Here is a 13,607-nt window from a genome sequence, read left to right on the forward strand (position 1 = left end):
ACACTGGTCTCCGCCTACTCGATGCTCAGGAAGGTGTCCAAGCCATCTTGCTGCACCATAAATGTCATCACAATCAGCAGGGGACTATTGGAAGTGTTCGTCAGCCGGAGCTTGCACGAGTGCTTGGAGGGCAGCACGGTTAAGCGGTGGTGTCTCGACTGAGGCAAAAGCTGCCAGGATGCTTTTACCAAGATTTGGAACCAGCGGGTGGTTTTCTCCATGTCTAGGTAGGGGCCAGTGCAGAGTGTGTCTAGTAGGCTGGCACTCTGATTTTTCCTCAGCTTCTCCTTGGGGTGGTGCAGGAAGCACAGCATGTCCTCCACCAGCTGTTCCCTTGTACAGATGCACTCCAGCTGCACGCGGACCCTGGAGTTCCTCGCTGGCCTCTCCCCCCTATTGCCCAACTCCAGGTGGAAGGCGTGCCCACAGGGGGGCTTCAGGGGCACGAGCAGGTTGTAGGCAGCATCATCCTTAGAGAGACTCCAACCTTCTAAGGTGCTTCTGAAAACGACAGCTGGCTTCACTTGTGGCATAAAACTATTCCTGGAAAGTGTTTGGCACATACGGAGAAGTTCATCCATCATCTTATCCACCATCATGAATGATTCTGCCAGGTCCAGGAGGCGCTTGACTGAAATTCTGCCCGCATCTACTGCAACACTGGAATTTACTTTTTGCTTCTTCTTAGCCGCCTTCTTCCTGCAGCTGGCCTCCTTGCTACTGCTGGCTGGCTGACGGCTCCTTTTCCTGAGCCACCAGCAGAGCCCGAAGAGCAGGAGCAGGACTCCAGCAACGGCCCAGAACTGCCACTGCTGCAAGGCACCAAAGAGCAGGGCTCCCCAGGCAAAGCCGCTCTGCTCCTGGGTTCCCTGCTCCAGCTCCTGCAGCATCTGAGTCATCTTCCAGCTAAGATACTCATTATGCTGCTGTGATGCCAAGCTGCCTGCTGGCATTAACCCGCAGCACCCAGGAAGCCAAAGCCCAGTGACTCGCTGAGACCAGAGCCCACTGCACCAGCTCTTCTGCAAGATGCTCCCCGACGCCGTGGCAGCTGAGCTGTCAGCACCCTATGCCCGCACTCCCCGACCCAGAGACGCACGGACACTCACGGACACAGCCTTTGTCCAAACAAGAGATTTATTGACACCTTTGTGCACGGTGGATCTCCCGGGGGGAATGGACTCTCTCAGAGGGGGAAGGCCTTTTTTTCCCTGCGGTATGAGGTGGTAGTCTGGTATGAGGTGGTAGTCTGCCATCAGCCGTGAGTCCTGCAACCAGAGCTCCGTGCGTGAAGATCTCTTTCAGTATCCGTGGAACAGCAGACTTATGAACCGTTCTCGCAGATCCCTATACTCACGCATTGCCTCATCGTGGGTGGCCGGATCCTGCACCAGGTGCTGGAAGAGGTTGAGTGGTTTGGCCGTTTGGAAGTCTCGGGGCAAGATTATCTCCTCAGGCACCCTCTCGTTGCCGAAGAAGAAGTGGTCGAGGCGTTTCTCCTCCAGGCAGCGGCGCAGGTATCGCATGATATCCTCCATCCGCCGCACGAAATGCCTCCTGCACCAGCCTGACAGGGGTATGGTGGTCAGGAGGTGCATCACAACTGTCTTCAAGGTATAGGTGGAAAAGCCTATGCCCTCCAGCATGCGGGCGTAGACCTGCAGGCATCTGAGGTGGAAGCTGTCATGTGGGACCTGCCTGGCCATATGCCTGAAAAACTTTGCCTCTGCCACAGCGTAGCTCTCTGGCCACGTCGTGCTAGGGTTGAAGATGGCCTCCGTATTCTGGCTGCTCACAAAGATGTCCGAATTGCCTTGCTGCACCCCAAACATCATCTCAATAATGTGGGTTTTGTTGTTGTGTTCTGTCACCTGGAATTTGCAGGAGTGACTAGAGGGCAGCATGGTTAGAATGCATGTGGATGACTGAGGCAAAACCTCCCAGTGTGCTTGCACCAGTTGATAGAACCAGTGTGCAGTTTTCTGCACATCTAGGTAGGAGCCAGTGCAGAGGGTGTGTAGGAGGCTGCGGTCCTGATTCCTCCTTAGCTCCTCCTCGGGGCGGTGGAGAAAGCACAGCATCTCTCCTGCCAGCTGCTCCATCCTGCAGGTGCACTCCAACTCCACGCGGACCCTGGAGTTCCTCGCTGGCGTCTCCCCCCTGTTGCCCAACTCCAGGAGGAAGACGTGCCCACGGGGGGGCTTCAGGGGCACAAGCAGGCGGTAGATGATGTAGTCCTCACGGGGACTCCAACCTTCGAAGGCACTGCCCACCCCGATGGCAGGTTGCAGCACTGGGAAGAAACTGTTTGACAAGATTGTTCTGAAGATAAGGAAGAAGTTGTCAATGATGTCCTTTACCACCTGACAGTCCCTGGCTAGGTTCTGAACTGGCCACTGTATGTGCTCCTCGAAAAAACTTCCCAGGTCATTCTCACTGTCACTGTCGTCTTCTTCCGCCTCCTCTTCCACCTGCTCCCTGTCACTGCTGGAGCTCTCCTCGTCACTGCTGCCGTCCACCTCATGGCTCCTTTTCCTGAGCCACCAGCAGAGCCCGAAGAGCAGGAGCAGGACTCCAGCAACAGCCCAGAACTGCCACTGCTGCAAGGCACCAAAGAGCAGGGCTCCCCAGGCAAAGCCGCTCTGCTCCTGCGTCCTCTGCTCCAGCTCCTGCAGCATCTGAGTCATCTTCCAGCTCAGGTACTCCTCATGCTGCCACATGTGCTCGCGTGTATCCTCATCCAGCTCATCACCGACCACACGAACGTTCCAGAGGATGCTTAGCACAGCCAGAAGAATTTTGAAGAATTGTATCACAGCCATGGCCTGCAGGAGGAGGGAGAGAAGGGGTTCAGTGGGGCTGGGAGGGAGGGAGCTGGCGCCGGGGGGAGCAGGGCCGGGAGCCGCAGGGAGCTGGGGGCAGGTAGGAGAGGGGGCGAGGCAGCTGGGAGGCAGCAAGGCCTGCGCCCAGCCCCGGTGGCGGCGGCACCGTGCCCTGCCCGAGGTGCTCCCGCCAGCAGCTGGGCCCTCGATGCAGGCTGAGAACCCGGCCCTCGTCCAGCCCAGCCTCCCCCCGCCTGCGCACTCACCGCTCGCCCAGGCTGTACTGGTGCAGCGCTGCCGGCTGGTGCCTTTTATACCCCCCCGCCATTGTGACGCGTTCCCTCTGATGTCACAGGTGCCGGAGCGCATCACAGGCACGCCCGCCGGCCAGCCGCGGCCTTCGGCCTCACCCCGGATCAGCGACTCACGGCTGCCCTGGCGGCCTGGTGAAGGCTGGGCTCGAGTTCGTTTTCTTCACGGCAGCTTGCGTGCTGCTTTATTTCGGATCGCTTGCCGCCTGCCTGCCGACGGCAATCTGACAGAACGTCCCGAGTTCGAAGGGACCCCCGAGGGTCATCGGGTCCAACCCCTGGCTCCGCACGAGGCAACCTCCAGTATGTATCGTAGGATGAGACTATGTGCAAAGGCTTCTTGAATAGCATCAGGCTTGGGGCCGTGACCCTTTCCGGGCAGGGGCTTGTTCCACTGCTTGACCACCCTCTCGCTGAAGAAGTTGTTCCTTATATCCCATCGGAACTGCCCGTGACGCAGCTTTAAGCCGTTCCTTCATGTCTTGCGCCGCTGAGGCTCAGACAATCTAAGAAAACATTTTAAAATCAACATGTCTGTTCTTCAATGAAAATTGTCTAGAACTCCAAGAACATTAGTAAACCAGCGGTTCAGTGACGTCAGGGGAAACGAATACTACACAAGCAACATTGGTGTGAAAGGAACTAGGCCTTAAGCCTCATTGTTTTAAGACTATTCATATTAGACGTATAACTAATGATTAGAAATTGTTTTAGATATGATTAATAGAATGCAGGTGCTTATAAAACAATATCTATGAGCTGCTTAATTGTTCTCTGAGACTCCCTCTTCATGGCTGGCTTAAAATCCAGCCAAGCTGTACCAAGAGAGGAAGGATCATACCTCTTAGACCTGAGAGGTGGGAGTCAGTGATGGACTTTAGAGCAAGATAAATTAATGAAATAACCTGAGAGGTTTCTTTAGAAATTCATAGGCCCCTTTGAAGTGTAAGAAGATGATGGTGACCGGAGACCTTCTGCCTACGACAACCAATCTCAGAAGAACCGAGACATGAGAATGGAGCATGGATGAGGTAAGATGATGAGCGATAACGATATGAGAACAGAAAATGGGCTGGAAAATTACAGAGGCTTTGGACTGGGAGAATGGGTGGCAAAAGGGTACGTAAGGTTTGGAAACTTTTGGGAGTGCGCCATTCACTGCGGTGGTGGCCCAGCTCGGAGCTGTTAATAAAGCAAACGTAGAGAAACCCATGGCTGAAAATCCTTTCACAATTAGAACGCTTAAGCTTTAGAAAGAGTAACCCAGCATGCTCATATCACGGACCCTCATGGACGCGGCTTTTGCTCAAAGAAGCGGTTTACTGACATCTTGGCTGCTGCTGCGGTGACACCCGCCCTCCTCAAGAGCGTGGGAGACCCACGTCTCTCGATACCCACTACCAAATGGGGGATTTTGGAAGGAATTAACGACCTCGAGAAAAGACAGATCATAAGTGGCACGCGTTCCCCTTGTAATTCTCCAGCTTGGCCAGTCCATAAACCGGGTGGGAGGTGGCAACTAACGATTGATTGTAGGAAATGAAACAGCTAATACCCCCCCATTAAATGCTGCCATCCCAAGCATAACCTAAATCGTAACGGCAATACCGGCAGCTGCCCACCCCTGGACGGCTGCTTTAGATGTCAAGGAGATGTTTTTTATGATTCCCCTAAGGCAAGAGAGCAAACCTCAGTTCGCATTTACTTGGGAGGGGGCACAACTTCCCCGAGGATACAGGCACTCTCCTACCGTTGCCCACGGTGCCTTAGCCAAGCTTCTCAATGCCGTGGAAGTGCCATAAGGCATCCATATATATCAATATATAGACGATATCGTAGTTGGTGGAGATAACAAGGAACAGGTAGGGCAAGTGGCTGAAGCCATCTGCAGTCGGTTGACCAAGAATGGGCTAGACGTTCCGCTTTCTAAATGTCGAGGTCCCGGACAAGAAATTAAATTCCTAGGAGCCTGGTGGGTAGCTGGAGCAGTCACGGTACCTTATGACGCTCTGTCAGCGATTGAGAAGGGACAGACTCCAGGCAAGAAGATGGAATTACAGCAGCTGCTAGGCACCTTGGGCTACTGGGGAAAACACATACCCGGGCTCTCAGTGATTGCCCGCCCTCTGTATGACTTGCTTTGAAAGAAAAGGAAATGGGGTTGGACTCCGCAACATACAGAAGCTCTCAGTATCCTGAAAGATGAGCTCAAGGCCTACCAGAGGCCAGGCCCGTTGCACCCGCGAGATCCTTTAAGGGTGGACTGGGGATTTGCTGCACATGCTTCGCACTGTGGCATGTTTCAGAAGGGACCGCCAACACCGGCGAGACCTTTGTGGTTCTCTTCTGCTTCATTTAAGGAGACTGAGCAATGGTACTTGGCTTGGGAAAAGGGGGTCCTTTCCATCACTAGAGTGGTTAAGGACGCCAAAAAGCTGTGCACGTTACAAGGTGTTACAGTACAGGGCCCTTTTCCTTTCCTAAACTCAATCCTTAATGGATCACCTTCTCCCAAGGGAGTAGCCCAAAAGGCCACAGTCAGGAAAGGGTATGCCTACTTAGAAGGGATTAGCCAGTTGCCTCCACTAGAAGAGGGTCCGCTTAAGGCCTCCAGCCTGTAAACCCCAATCTGACCTCGTTGGGTCGACCCTACAAACCTCCTCCGATTGAAGAGGCACCTGAATTTGTGGCAGGCTCCGATATGCAGGGAGTGTGGTTCACGGATGCATCTGCCCATCCAGTGGGATCAAGATGGCAATATAAAGCAGTAGCATTAGAAATTGTACTGGGAAGACAGTCAAAGAAGAGGGCGAAGGTAGTGCACAAGTAGGAGAATTACGGGCTCTATTACTGGCCACAGAGAATGGTGCTACTGTCGTTTATACCGACTCCTATGCAACCATTCAGGGCGTTACAGAATGGATATGTCAGTGGGAATCTAGTAAATGGGAAAGAGGTCGTACAAAGGCATGGAGGACAGAGGACTGGCAATGTCTCCTGGCAATAGGGAGGTCCCGGCCTTTAAAGGTGGGATGGGTAAAGGGCCACGCACGGGATGGAACCCCCCCTGCAAAATGGAACCAGCGGGTGGACCACCTGGCCCAAATCAGGACGGTCACCAGTGAGAAGGAAGATTGGGACGCATTAGCTGAATGGTTGCATATCAAGCGAAGCCACTCAGGGAAAGCAGATCTCTATTATGAGTGCTGATCCCGGGGTTGGCCAGTGCCTATGAAAACCTGTGAAGCAATCCTCACAGCTTGCCCACAATGCCGAATAAGGCTCAAGGCTGATCACCCAAATCAAGCCCTGGCCCAGCATATCAGACAAGGCGAGGCTCTTGGGAGCACGTGGCAGTTTGATTAGGTTGGCCCTTTGAAACCACCCCATGGGAGGAAATGTATTTTGGTAGGAGTAGAGGTGGTACCGGGATTGTCTATGGCCACCGCCATTAACACAGCCACCGGAGATCAGACAGTCCAAGCTCTGTGAGAATGGTTTATTATTTTACCTATCCTTGAATGTATACAAAGTGACAATGGGTCACATTTCATGGCCACAGTGGTACAAGACTGGGCACGAGGGGAAGGCATCAGACGGGTGGTTCACACACCGTATTATCCCCAAGCTAACGGTATAGTTGAACGAACCAATGGTTCGATCAAAAGGCATGCTGATGTTTCATGCCATAACTGGGACATACGATTACCACTAGGAGTTTTTACTATTAATAACCAATGGGGAAATTATTGAAGTCCAAAAATTCAAGCATTTTGTCCTACGGGACCATTAACTCGGGATGACTCTATACCGGACGATCGCGGACACCCGTTCCCACTAAGGATGTATGTGGGCCAACCTGTCACGCTGCAGCTGCCCTCCATTGGTATTGTTCCTATGACCCTGCCTAAACCCAGAGGCTTATATGCCTGGGAAGCCCTAGACAGGAGTGGAAAGACTCCCCATATCAGTGCCCGGTGGATAATCCCCGAGACCTGGTCTCAAAGGACTGAGGCCTAGCTTTGTGTTTTCTTACAGGACAATGGAGAAACAAGCCATCCTGGTGCTCCTACTGGCAGTGATGATGGTGGCCAGCATGGATGGTGAAGATCTGGATGACAACGTAGTAGCAAAAATGATGGTGGGATTTGCCCAGATGATGAACCTAACTTCTGTAACGGTTTGCCTACCTACCCCCAAGTCAGCTGAAGACACTCTGCTGATTTTTGTGCAGGACATCAATGTATCGCTAGCCCTTGAGCTCACATGGGAGCAATTGAACGGTTATAGCTGGAGGTTCAAAGAGGGCAGGGGGGGAGGCTATACTTATATTGTCTACAGTTGGTCACCAGGTGCGGTAAATGCTAGTTCGCTATAGAACAGCAGATGTAATTATATTCTCCAACTTACCCATGAGGCCACGGGGTGGAGCTGGAACGGTACTACACCATGCCCCAAAATTCCATGGGGGACTACCGAATATAGTACTCGATGGAACACTAATGAACATTCTCTACAATACACAAAGCCATTAAACACCTCATGGTGTATCAAACACCCTGAACAGGATAACGGTGAATGTCCCAGTACATGTAACGGAAACTCATTTGACTGCCCCCTCAATTGCACGTGGGCTAGACACACCTGTGGACCTAACTGATATGGAAAAAAAGCAAAACTAATACTGGCGGGGAAATCTCTGCTCTGGAGCTGTCAGGTGGAAATTGGGTGCAAGGATAAAATGCCATTACTGTGGCTATAACCTCCCGTCCAAGAAGCTCTAATAGAAGGCTGTCTGTGTAGCAATACTAGCTACTCACAACCTTCTGTCCTGAACTGGAGCAAGAGAGACTACTGTCGTCCCCTTACTACCACACCAGGTTCATGTCAAACATCCAGCGTCTCAGCACACCCTAACTTAGTGTGGGCATGTTCTGATGGCCACCTGGGTTCCCGACTATATCCAGCCACCCTGGGACTAGCCTGCACATTAGCTGTGCTTTCTCTCTGCCCTATTAATTGGGAAGGACCTATGCCGTACAAGTGGTGGGATCATAGGCCAAGGGATTTTCAGAAGGGATGGCAGGAAGCCTCAACACAAGTTGGATGGTGGATGGAATCAGTATTGGGGCTAGGAATTGCTCCAGTATGAAACTGACAGAGCATTCTAGAACTGGGTCTACAACTATCAGCCTTAGCCAGTGCTATGTCTGACAGTTTGGGGCTCTTGAACGATCAGTTACAACATACGAGTAAAATGACCATCCAAAACCGAGCCATACTGGATTTGATGCTACTGAAGGAGAAAGGCGTATGAAGAGTTTTGAACATGTCAGTGGATGACTGCTGTGTCCACATTCCAAATGTATCGGTGCTGCTTCAGGACCAAATCAGCAAAATGAAGAAAGTGGCAAGAGACTCAGAGGCAAATGTTGCTGCACTAGGGACTAATTGGCTGGGAAGGGTTTTTGGTATGTTTGGATTTTCTTTGTCGAGGTGGATAACCAGCCTCTTCCAATCTTTAACAATGATTGTCGTTACGATTATTGTAATCTGTATTTCAATAAACTTTATGAAATGCGTGGTAGTGAAATCTGTATTAATGGTTAAGTATACTCCCTTAAAACCTTTTAAGGTATTAGATACCCCAATATGATTTCAGACTAAGAAGGAAATGACAATCCACAATGAGCGTCAAAACTCACCAAAACTGTGATCCCTTTTAACTTTGGAGGCAAGAGGTCACTGTAGCACCACTCCAAGGAAACCAGTTGAATTGTGACTGTGGTCACGGGGTGGATTGTGTGGCAGGTACACTCGCCCTGATAGAGACTGAAACTTCTCAGCCATGAAAAAGAGAAAAAAACCCCAGAAGCCACAGTCAGGGGGTCAAGCCACCCCACCCGCATGGTCGAGTTACAACCACCAGGTACACGTGCAGGAACAACAAAGTGTTGACCCTCGACCAATGAAGACCAATATGACCATATACAACCACAAGCCAGACTCGACGGTGGTATAAATGGTGCCCTACCAGAGGGCAAATCAAGCTGGTCCTCCCTGGAGCAGCGGGTCCACAGTTGGGGACCATCCCCCTTGGTCGGCACAGCACTGGAAGTACCACCTCAGGGTCGAGAGCCCTCATTCATTAGAGTGAGTTATATGCGCGTTTTGGGTTACTATCCCTACAGCTTAAGAATTCTCAACAAGGTCCTGTAGTATAAATTTCCCCTTACATCATTGAACCTGTGGTTTACGACTGTTGTTGGAGTTCAAAACGATTTTGATTGAAGAATACACTTGTTGATTTTAACACGTTTAATTTGATTGTGTGAGCCTCGGTGACCTAGGCAGCAGGACTATGGAAGTCATCATCCCCTGCTGGACACAACACCGGTGAGACTTCACCTCAATTAGTCTGCTCAATTTTCGGCCACTCAGTACAGGAATGGCACTGAGGTGCCGGAGCGCATCCAAAGAAGAGCAGCAAAGCTGGTGAAGGGCCTAGAGAACAAGTCCTTTGAGGAGCAGCTGAGGGAGCTAGGGTTGTTTAGTCTGCACAACTGATTGAATATTAAGAAAAATATCTTTATGGCAAGGGTTATCAAGCATGGGAACAGGCTGACGAGGGAAGTGGTTGAGGCAGCATGCCTGCAGGTATTTAAAAGATGTGTAGCCGTGGCGCTCGGGGACATGGTTTACTGGTGGAGTTGGCAGGGTGAGGTTTGCGGTTGGACTCGATGGTCTTAACGGTCTTTTCCGACCTCAGTGATTCGATGATTCTGTGATTTCTCTATAAGGTTGCCCAGAGTGGAGCCAGGGGTTGGACTCGATGACCCTCGGGGGTCCCTTACAACTCGGGACGTTCCGTGAGTGATTGTCAGATTGCCGTCGGCAGGCAGGCGGCAAGCGATCCGAAATAAAGCAGCACGCAAGCTGCCGTGAAGAAAACGAACTCGAGCCCAGCCTTCACCAGGCCGCCAGGGCAGCCGTGAGTCGCTGATCCGGGGTGAGGCCGAAGGCCGCGGCTGGCCGGCGGGCGTGCCTGTGATGCGCTCCGGCACCTGTGACATCAGAGGGGACGCGTCACAATGGCGGGGGGGTATAAAAGGCACCAGCCGGCAGCGCTGCGCCAGTACAGCCTGGGCGAGCGGTGAGTGCGCAGGCGGGGGGAGGCTGGGCTGGACGAGGGCCGGGTTCTCAGCCTGCATCGAGGGCCCAGCTGCTGGCGGGAGCACCTCGGGCAGGGCACGGTGCCGCCGCCACCGGGGCTGGGCGCAGGCCTTGCTGCCTCCCAGCTGCCTCGCCCCCTCTCCTACCTGCCCCCAGCTCCCTGCGGCTCCCGGCCCTGCTCCCCCCGGCGCCAGCTCCCTCCCTCCCAGCCCCACTGAACCCCGTCTCTCCCTCCTCCTGCAGGCCATGGCTGTGATACAATTCTTCACCCTGGTTGTTGAAAGCATCCTCTGGAATGCTCATGTGGTCGGTGATGAGCTGGATGAAGAGACACGCGAGCACATGCGGCAGCGTGAGGAGTACCTGAGCTGGAAGATGACTCAGATGCTGCAGCAGCTTGAGCAGGGAACCCAGGAGCAGAGCGGCTTTGCCTGGGGAGCCCTGCTCTTTGGTGCCTTGCAGCAGTGGCAGTTCTGGGCCGTTGCTGGAGTCCTGCTCCTGCTCTTCGGGCTCTGCTGGTGGCTCAGGAAAAGGAGCCAAGAGGTGGACGGCAGCAGTGACGAGGAGGGCTCCAGCAGTGACAGGGAGCAGGTGGAAGAGGAGGCGGAAGAAGACGACAGTGACAGTGAGAATGACCTGGGAAGTTTTTTCGAGGAGCACATACAGTCGCCAGTTCAGAACCTAGCCAGGGACTGTCAGGTGGTAGAGGACATCATTGACAACTTCATCAATATCTTCAGAACAATCTTGTCAAACAGTTTCTTCCCAGTGCTGCAACCTGCCATCGGGGTGGGCAGTGCCTTCGAAGGTTGGAGTCCCCGTGAGGAAGACATCATCTACCGCCTGCTTGTGCCCCTGAAGCCCCCCCGTGGGCACGTCTTCCACCTGGAGTTGGGCAACAGGGGGGAGACGCCAGCGAGGAACTTCTGCGTCCGCGTGGAGCTGGAGTGCACCTGCAGGAGGGAGCAGCTAGCAGGAGAGATGCTGTGCTTCCTCCACTGCCCCGAGGAGGAGCTAAGGAGGAATCAGGACCGCAGCCTCCTACACACCCTCTGCACTGGCTCCTACCTAGATGTGCAGAAAACTGCCCGCTGGTTCTATCAACTGGTGCAAGCATCCTGGGTGGCTTTGCCTCAGTCATCCATATGGCGTCTAACCATGCTGCCCTTTAGTCGCTCCTGCAAATTCCAGGTGACAGAACACAACAACAAAACCCACACTATTGAGATGATGTTTGGGGTGCAGCAAGGCAATTCGGACATCTTTGTGAGCAGCCAGAATACGGAGGCCATCTTCACCCCAAGCACGACGTGGCCAGAGAGCTACGCTGTGGCAGAGGCAAAGTTCTTCAGGCATATGGCCAGGCAGGTCCCGCATGACAGCTTCCACCTCAGATGCCTGCAGGTCTACGCCCGCATCCTGGTGGGCACAGGCTTTTCCACCTATACCTTGAAGACAGTTGTGATGCACCTCCTGACCACCATACCCCTGTCAGGCTGGCGCAGGAGGCATTTCGTGCGGCAGATGGAAGATATCATGCAATACCTGCACCACTGCCTGGAGGAGAAACGCCTCGACCACTTCTTCTTCGGCAACGAGAGGGTGCCTGAGGAGATAGTCTTGCCCCCCGCCTTCCAAAGGGCCGAACCACTCAATCTCTTCCAGCACCTGGTGCAGGATCCGGCCGCCCACAACGAGGCAATGCTTGAGTATAGGCATCTGCGAGAACGGTTCATAACTCTGCTGTTCCACGGACACTGAAAGAGATCTTCACGCACGGAGCTGTGTTTGCTGGACTCATGGCTGATGGCAGACTACCACCTCATACCAGACTACCACCTCATACCGCAGGGAAAAAGAGGCCTTCCCCCTCTGAGAGAGTCCATTCCCCCCGGGAGATCCACCGTGCGCAAAGGTGTCAATAAATCTCTTGTTTGGACAAAGGCTGTGTCCGTGAGTGTCCGTGCGTCTCTGGGTCGGGGAGTGCGGGCACAGGGTGCTGACAGCTCAGCTGCCACGGCGTCGGGGAGCATCTTGCAGAAGAGCTGGTGCAGTGGGCTCCGGTCTCAGCAAGTCACTGGGCTTTGGCTTCCCGGGTGCTGCGGGTTAATGCCAGCAGGCAGCTTGGCATCATCACGCAGCTACTCAGTGCCTTGCCCGCAGGGGCACGGTGGAGAGAATCGGAAGGGTAAAAGTGGGAAAGCTTGCGGCTTGAGAGAGGACAGTGCAGTAGGTAAAGCACGAGCTACACGCCCAGGCAAAGCAACGTAAAGAATTCATTCACTCCTGCCCTGGTCTGCCGAGCAGACCTGCCTTTTGGGGAAGCCTTCTGCCTCCCTGCGGCTCGGGTTGAAGGCGTTACCAGGAAACTCCGGAGCCTCGTACGGCCCTCACTGTTAGCCGGTGTTGCTTTTTCGTGTGCGGGGCTGACTGAAAGAGCTTTAAACTAGGTTTTGCGGGGGGAAGGGGTAAAATCAGTCCTGCTAGTGATAAGCTGGATCGATGGGCTGAGGCCAACTGTATGGCATTCAACAAGTCTAAGTGCCGGGTCCTGCACTTGGTTTTTAACAGCCCCACACAATGCTATAGGCTTGGGGAAGAGTGGCTGGAAAGCTGCCTGGCGGAAAAGGACCTGGGGGTGTCGGTCGACGGCCGGCCGGTGGCCCAGGTGGCCAAGAGGGCCAGGAGCATCCTGGCTTGTATCAGAAATAGTGTGGCCAGCAGGACTAGGGAAGTGATTCCCCACCCCCGGACTCGGCACTGGTGAGACCGCACCACAAATAGCATCCTTGTTTTGGGCCCCTCACCAGAGGAAAGATGTTGAGGTGCTGGAGCATGTCCAAAGAAGAGACATGTAAAAGTTTCACGTAAACATGGTGCTTCGGGACATGGTTTAGTGGTGGAGTTGGAATGATGTTGGACTCGATGATCTTAAACGTTTTTTCCAACCTAAATGATTCTATAATTCTGTGTTACCTACAGTAATGTAGGCTCTACTGATTTCAGAAGAATGCTTCCCGTGCGTGGGGTACTCACTTATGTAAGTGTCAGAGCTTGTTCCCATGAGCTTCAATGAGAATTTGGCTGCCATTGAGAAGAATTTGTAGGGTGGGAGAGCAAAGTCGTCAAATGAAGGTATTGACTTTGGAACAGAGACCGGACAGATTGGAGCTTGGCTGTACCACGGACATTCTTAAGACTCAGAATAACTTGCTTGACCTTAGATTTTCCAGCATTTTCATTTGCTTTGTGCACAATTTCTTTGTTATTTCAGCAGATGCACTGCTTTAATCGTGAGAAA

General features: G+C 53.1%; 4 protein-coding genes across 4 annotated transcripts in view; 2 read left to right on the plus strand and 2 right to left on the minus strand.

Moving 5' to 3' along the window:
- Positions 1–14: 14 nt before the first annotated feature.
- LOC126050454 (inositol 1,4,5-trisphosphate receptor-interacting protein-like 1) lies at positions 15–953 on the minus strand. The gene has a single exon (XM_049828319.1). It carries the CDS (start codon positions 951–953, stop codon positions 15–17), a length of 939 nt encoding a protein of 312 aa, XP_049684276.1.
- A 348-nt stretch (positions 954–1,301) lies between these two features.
- LOC126050461 (inositol 1,4,5-trisphosphate receptor-interacting protein-like 1) lies at positions 1,302–2,822 on the minus strand. The gene has a single exon (XM_049828334.1). It carries the CDS (start codon positions 2,820–2,822, stop codon positions 1,302–1,304), a length of 1,521 nt encoding a protein of 506 aa, XP_049684291.1.
- Positions 2,823–8,087: 5,265 nt separating this feature from the next.
- The window catches only part of LOC126050457 (inositol 1,4,5-trisphosphate receptor-interacting protein-like 1), a 73,853-nt gene continuing 68,333 nt past the window's right edge, over positions 8,088–13,607 (plus strand). The window contains exon 1 of the mRNA XM_049828327.1: positions 8,088–8,604. The gene's annotated coding sequence lies outside the window, so the exon portion shown is untranslated. The remainder of the gene's footprint in view (positions 8,605–13,607) is intronic.
- On the plus strand, positions 10,543–12,067 carry LOC126050462 (inositol 1,4,5-trisphosphate receptor-interacting protein-like 1). The gene has a single exon (XM_049828335.1). It carries the CDS (start codon positions 10,553–10,555, stop codon positions 12,065–12,067), a length of 1,515 nt encoding a protein of 504 aa, XP_049684292.1. The 5' UTR covers positions 10,543–10,552.

This window comes from Accipiter gentilis, chromosome 25 (genome assembly GCF_929443795.1).
Source record: "Accipiter gentilis chromosome 25, bAccGen1.1, whole genome shotgun sequence".
NCBI lineage: Eukaryota > Metazoa > Chordata > Aves > Accipitriformes > Accipitridae > Astur > Astur gentilis.

Excerpts from the sequence above, each read along its gene's own strand:
- LOC126050454 (XM_049828319.1), bottom strand. The coding sequence starts at position 953 with ATGCCAGCAGGCAGCTTGGCATCACAGCAGCATAATGAGTATCTTAGC.
- LOC126050462 (XM_049828335.1), top strand. The coding sequence starts at position 10,553 with ATGGCTGTGATACAATTCTTCACCCTGGTTGTTGAAAGCATCCTCTGG.
- LOC126050461 (XM_049828334.1), bottom strand. The coding sequence starts at position 2,822 with ATGGCTGTGATACAATTCTTCAAAATTCTTCTGGCTGTGCTAAGCATC.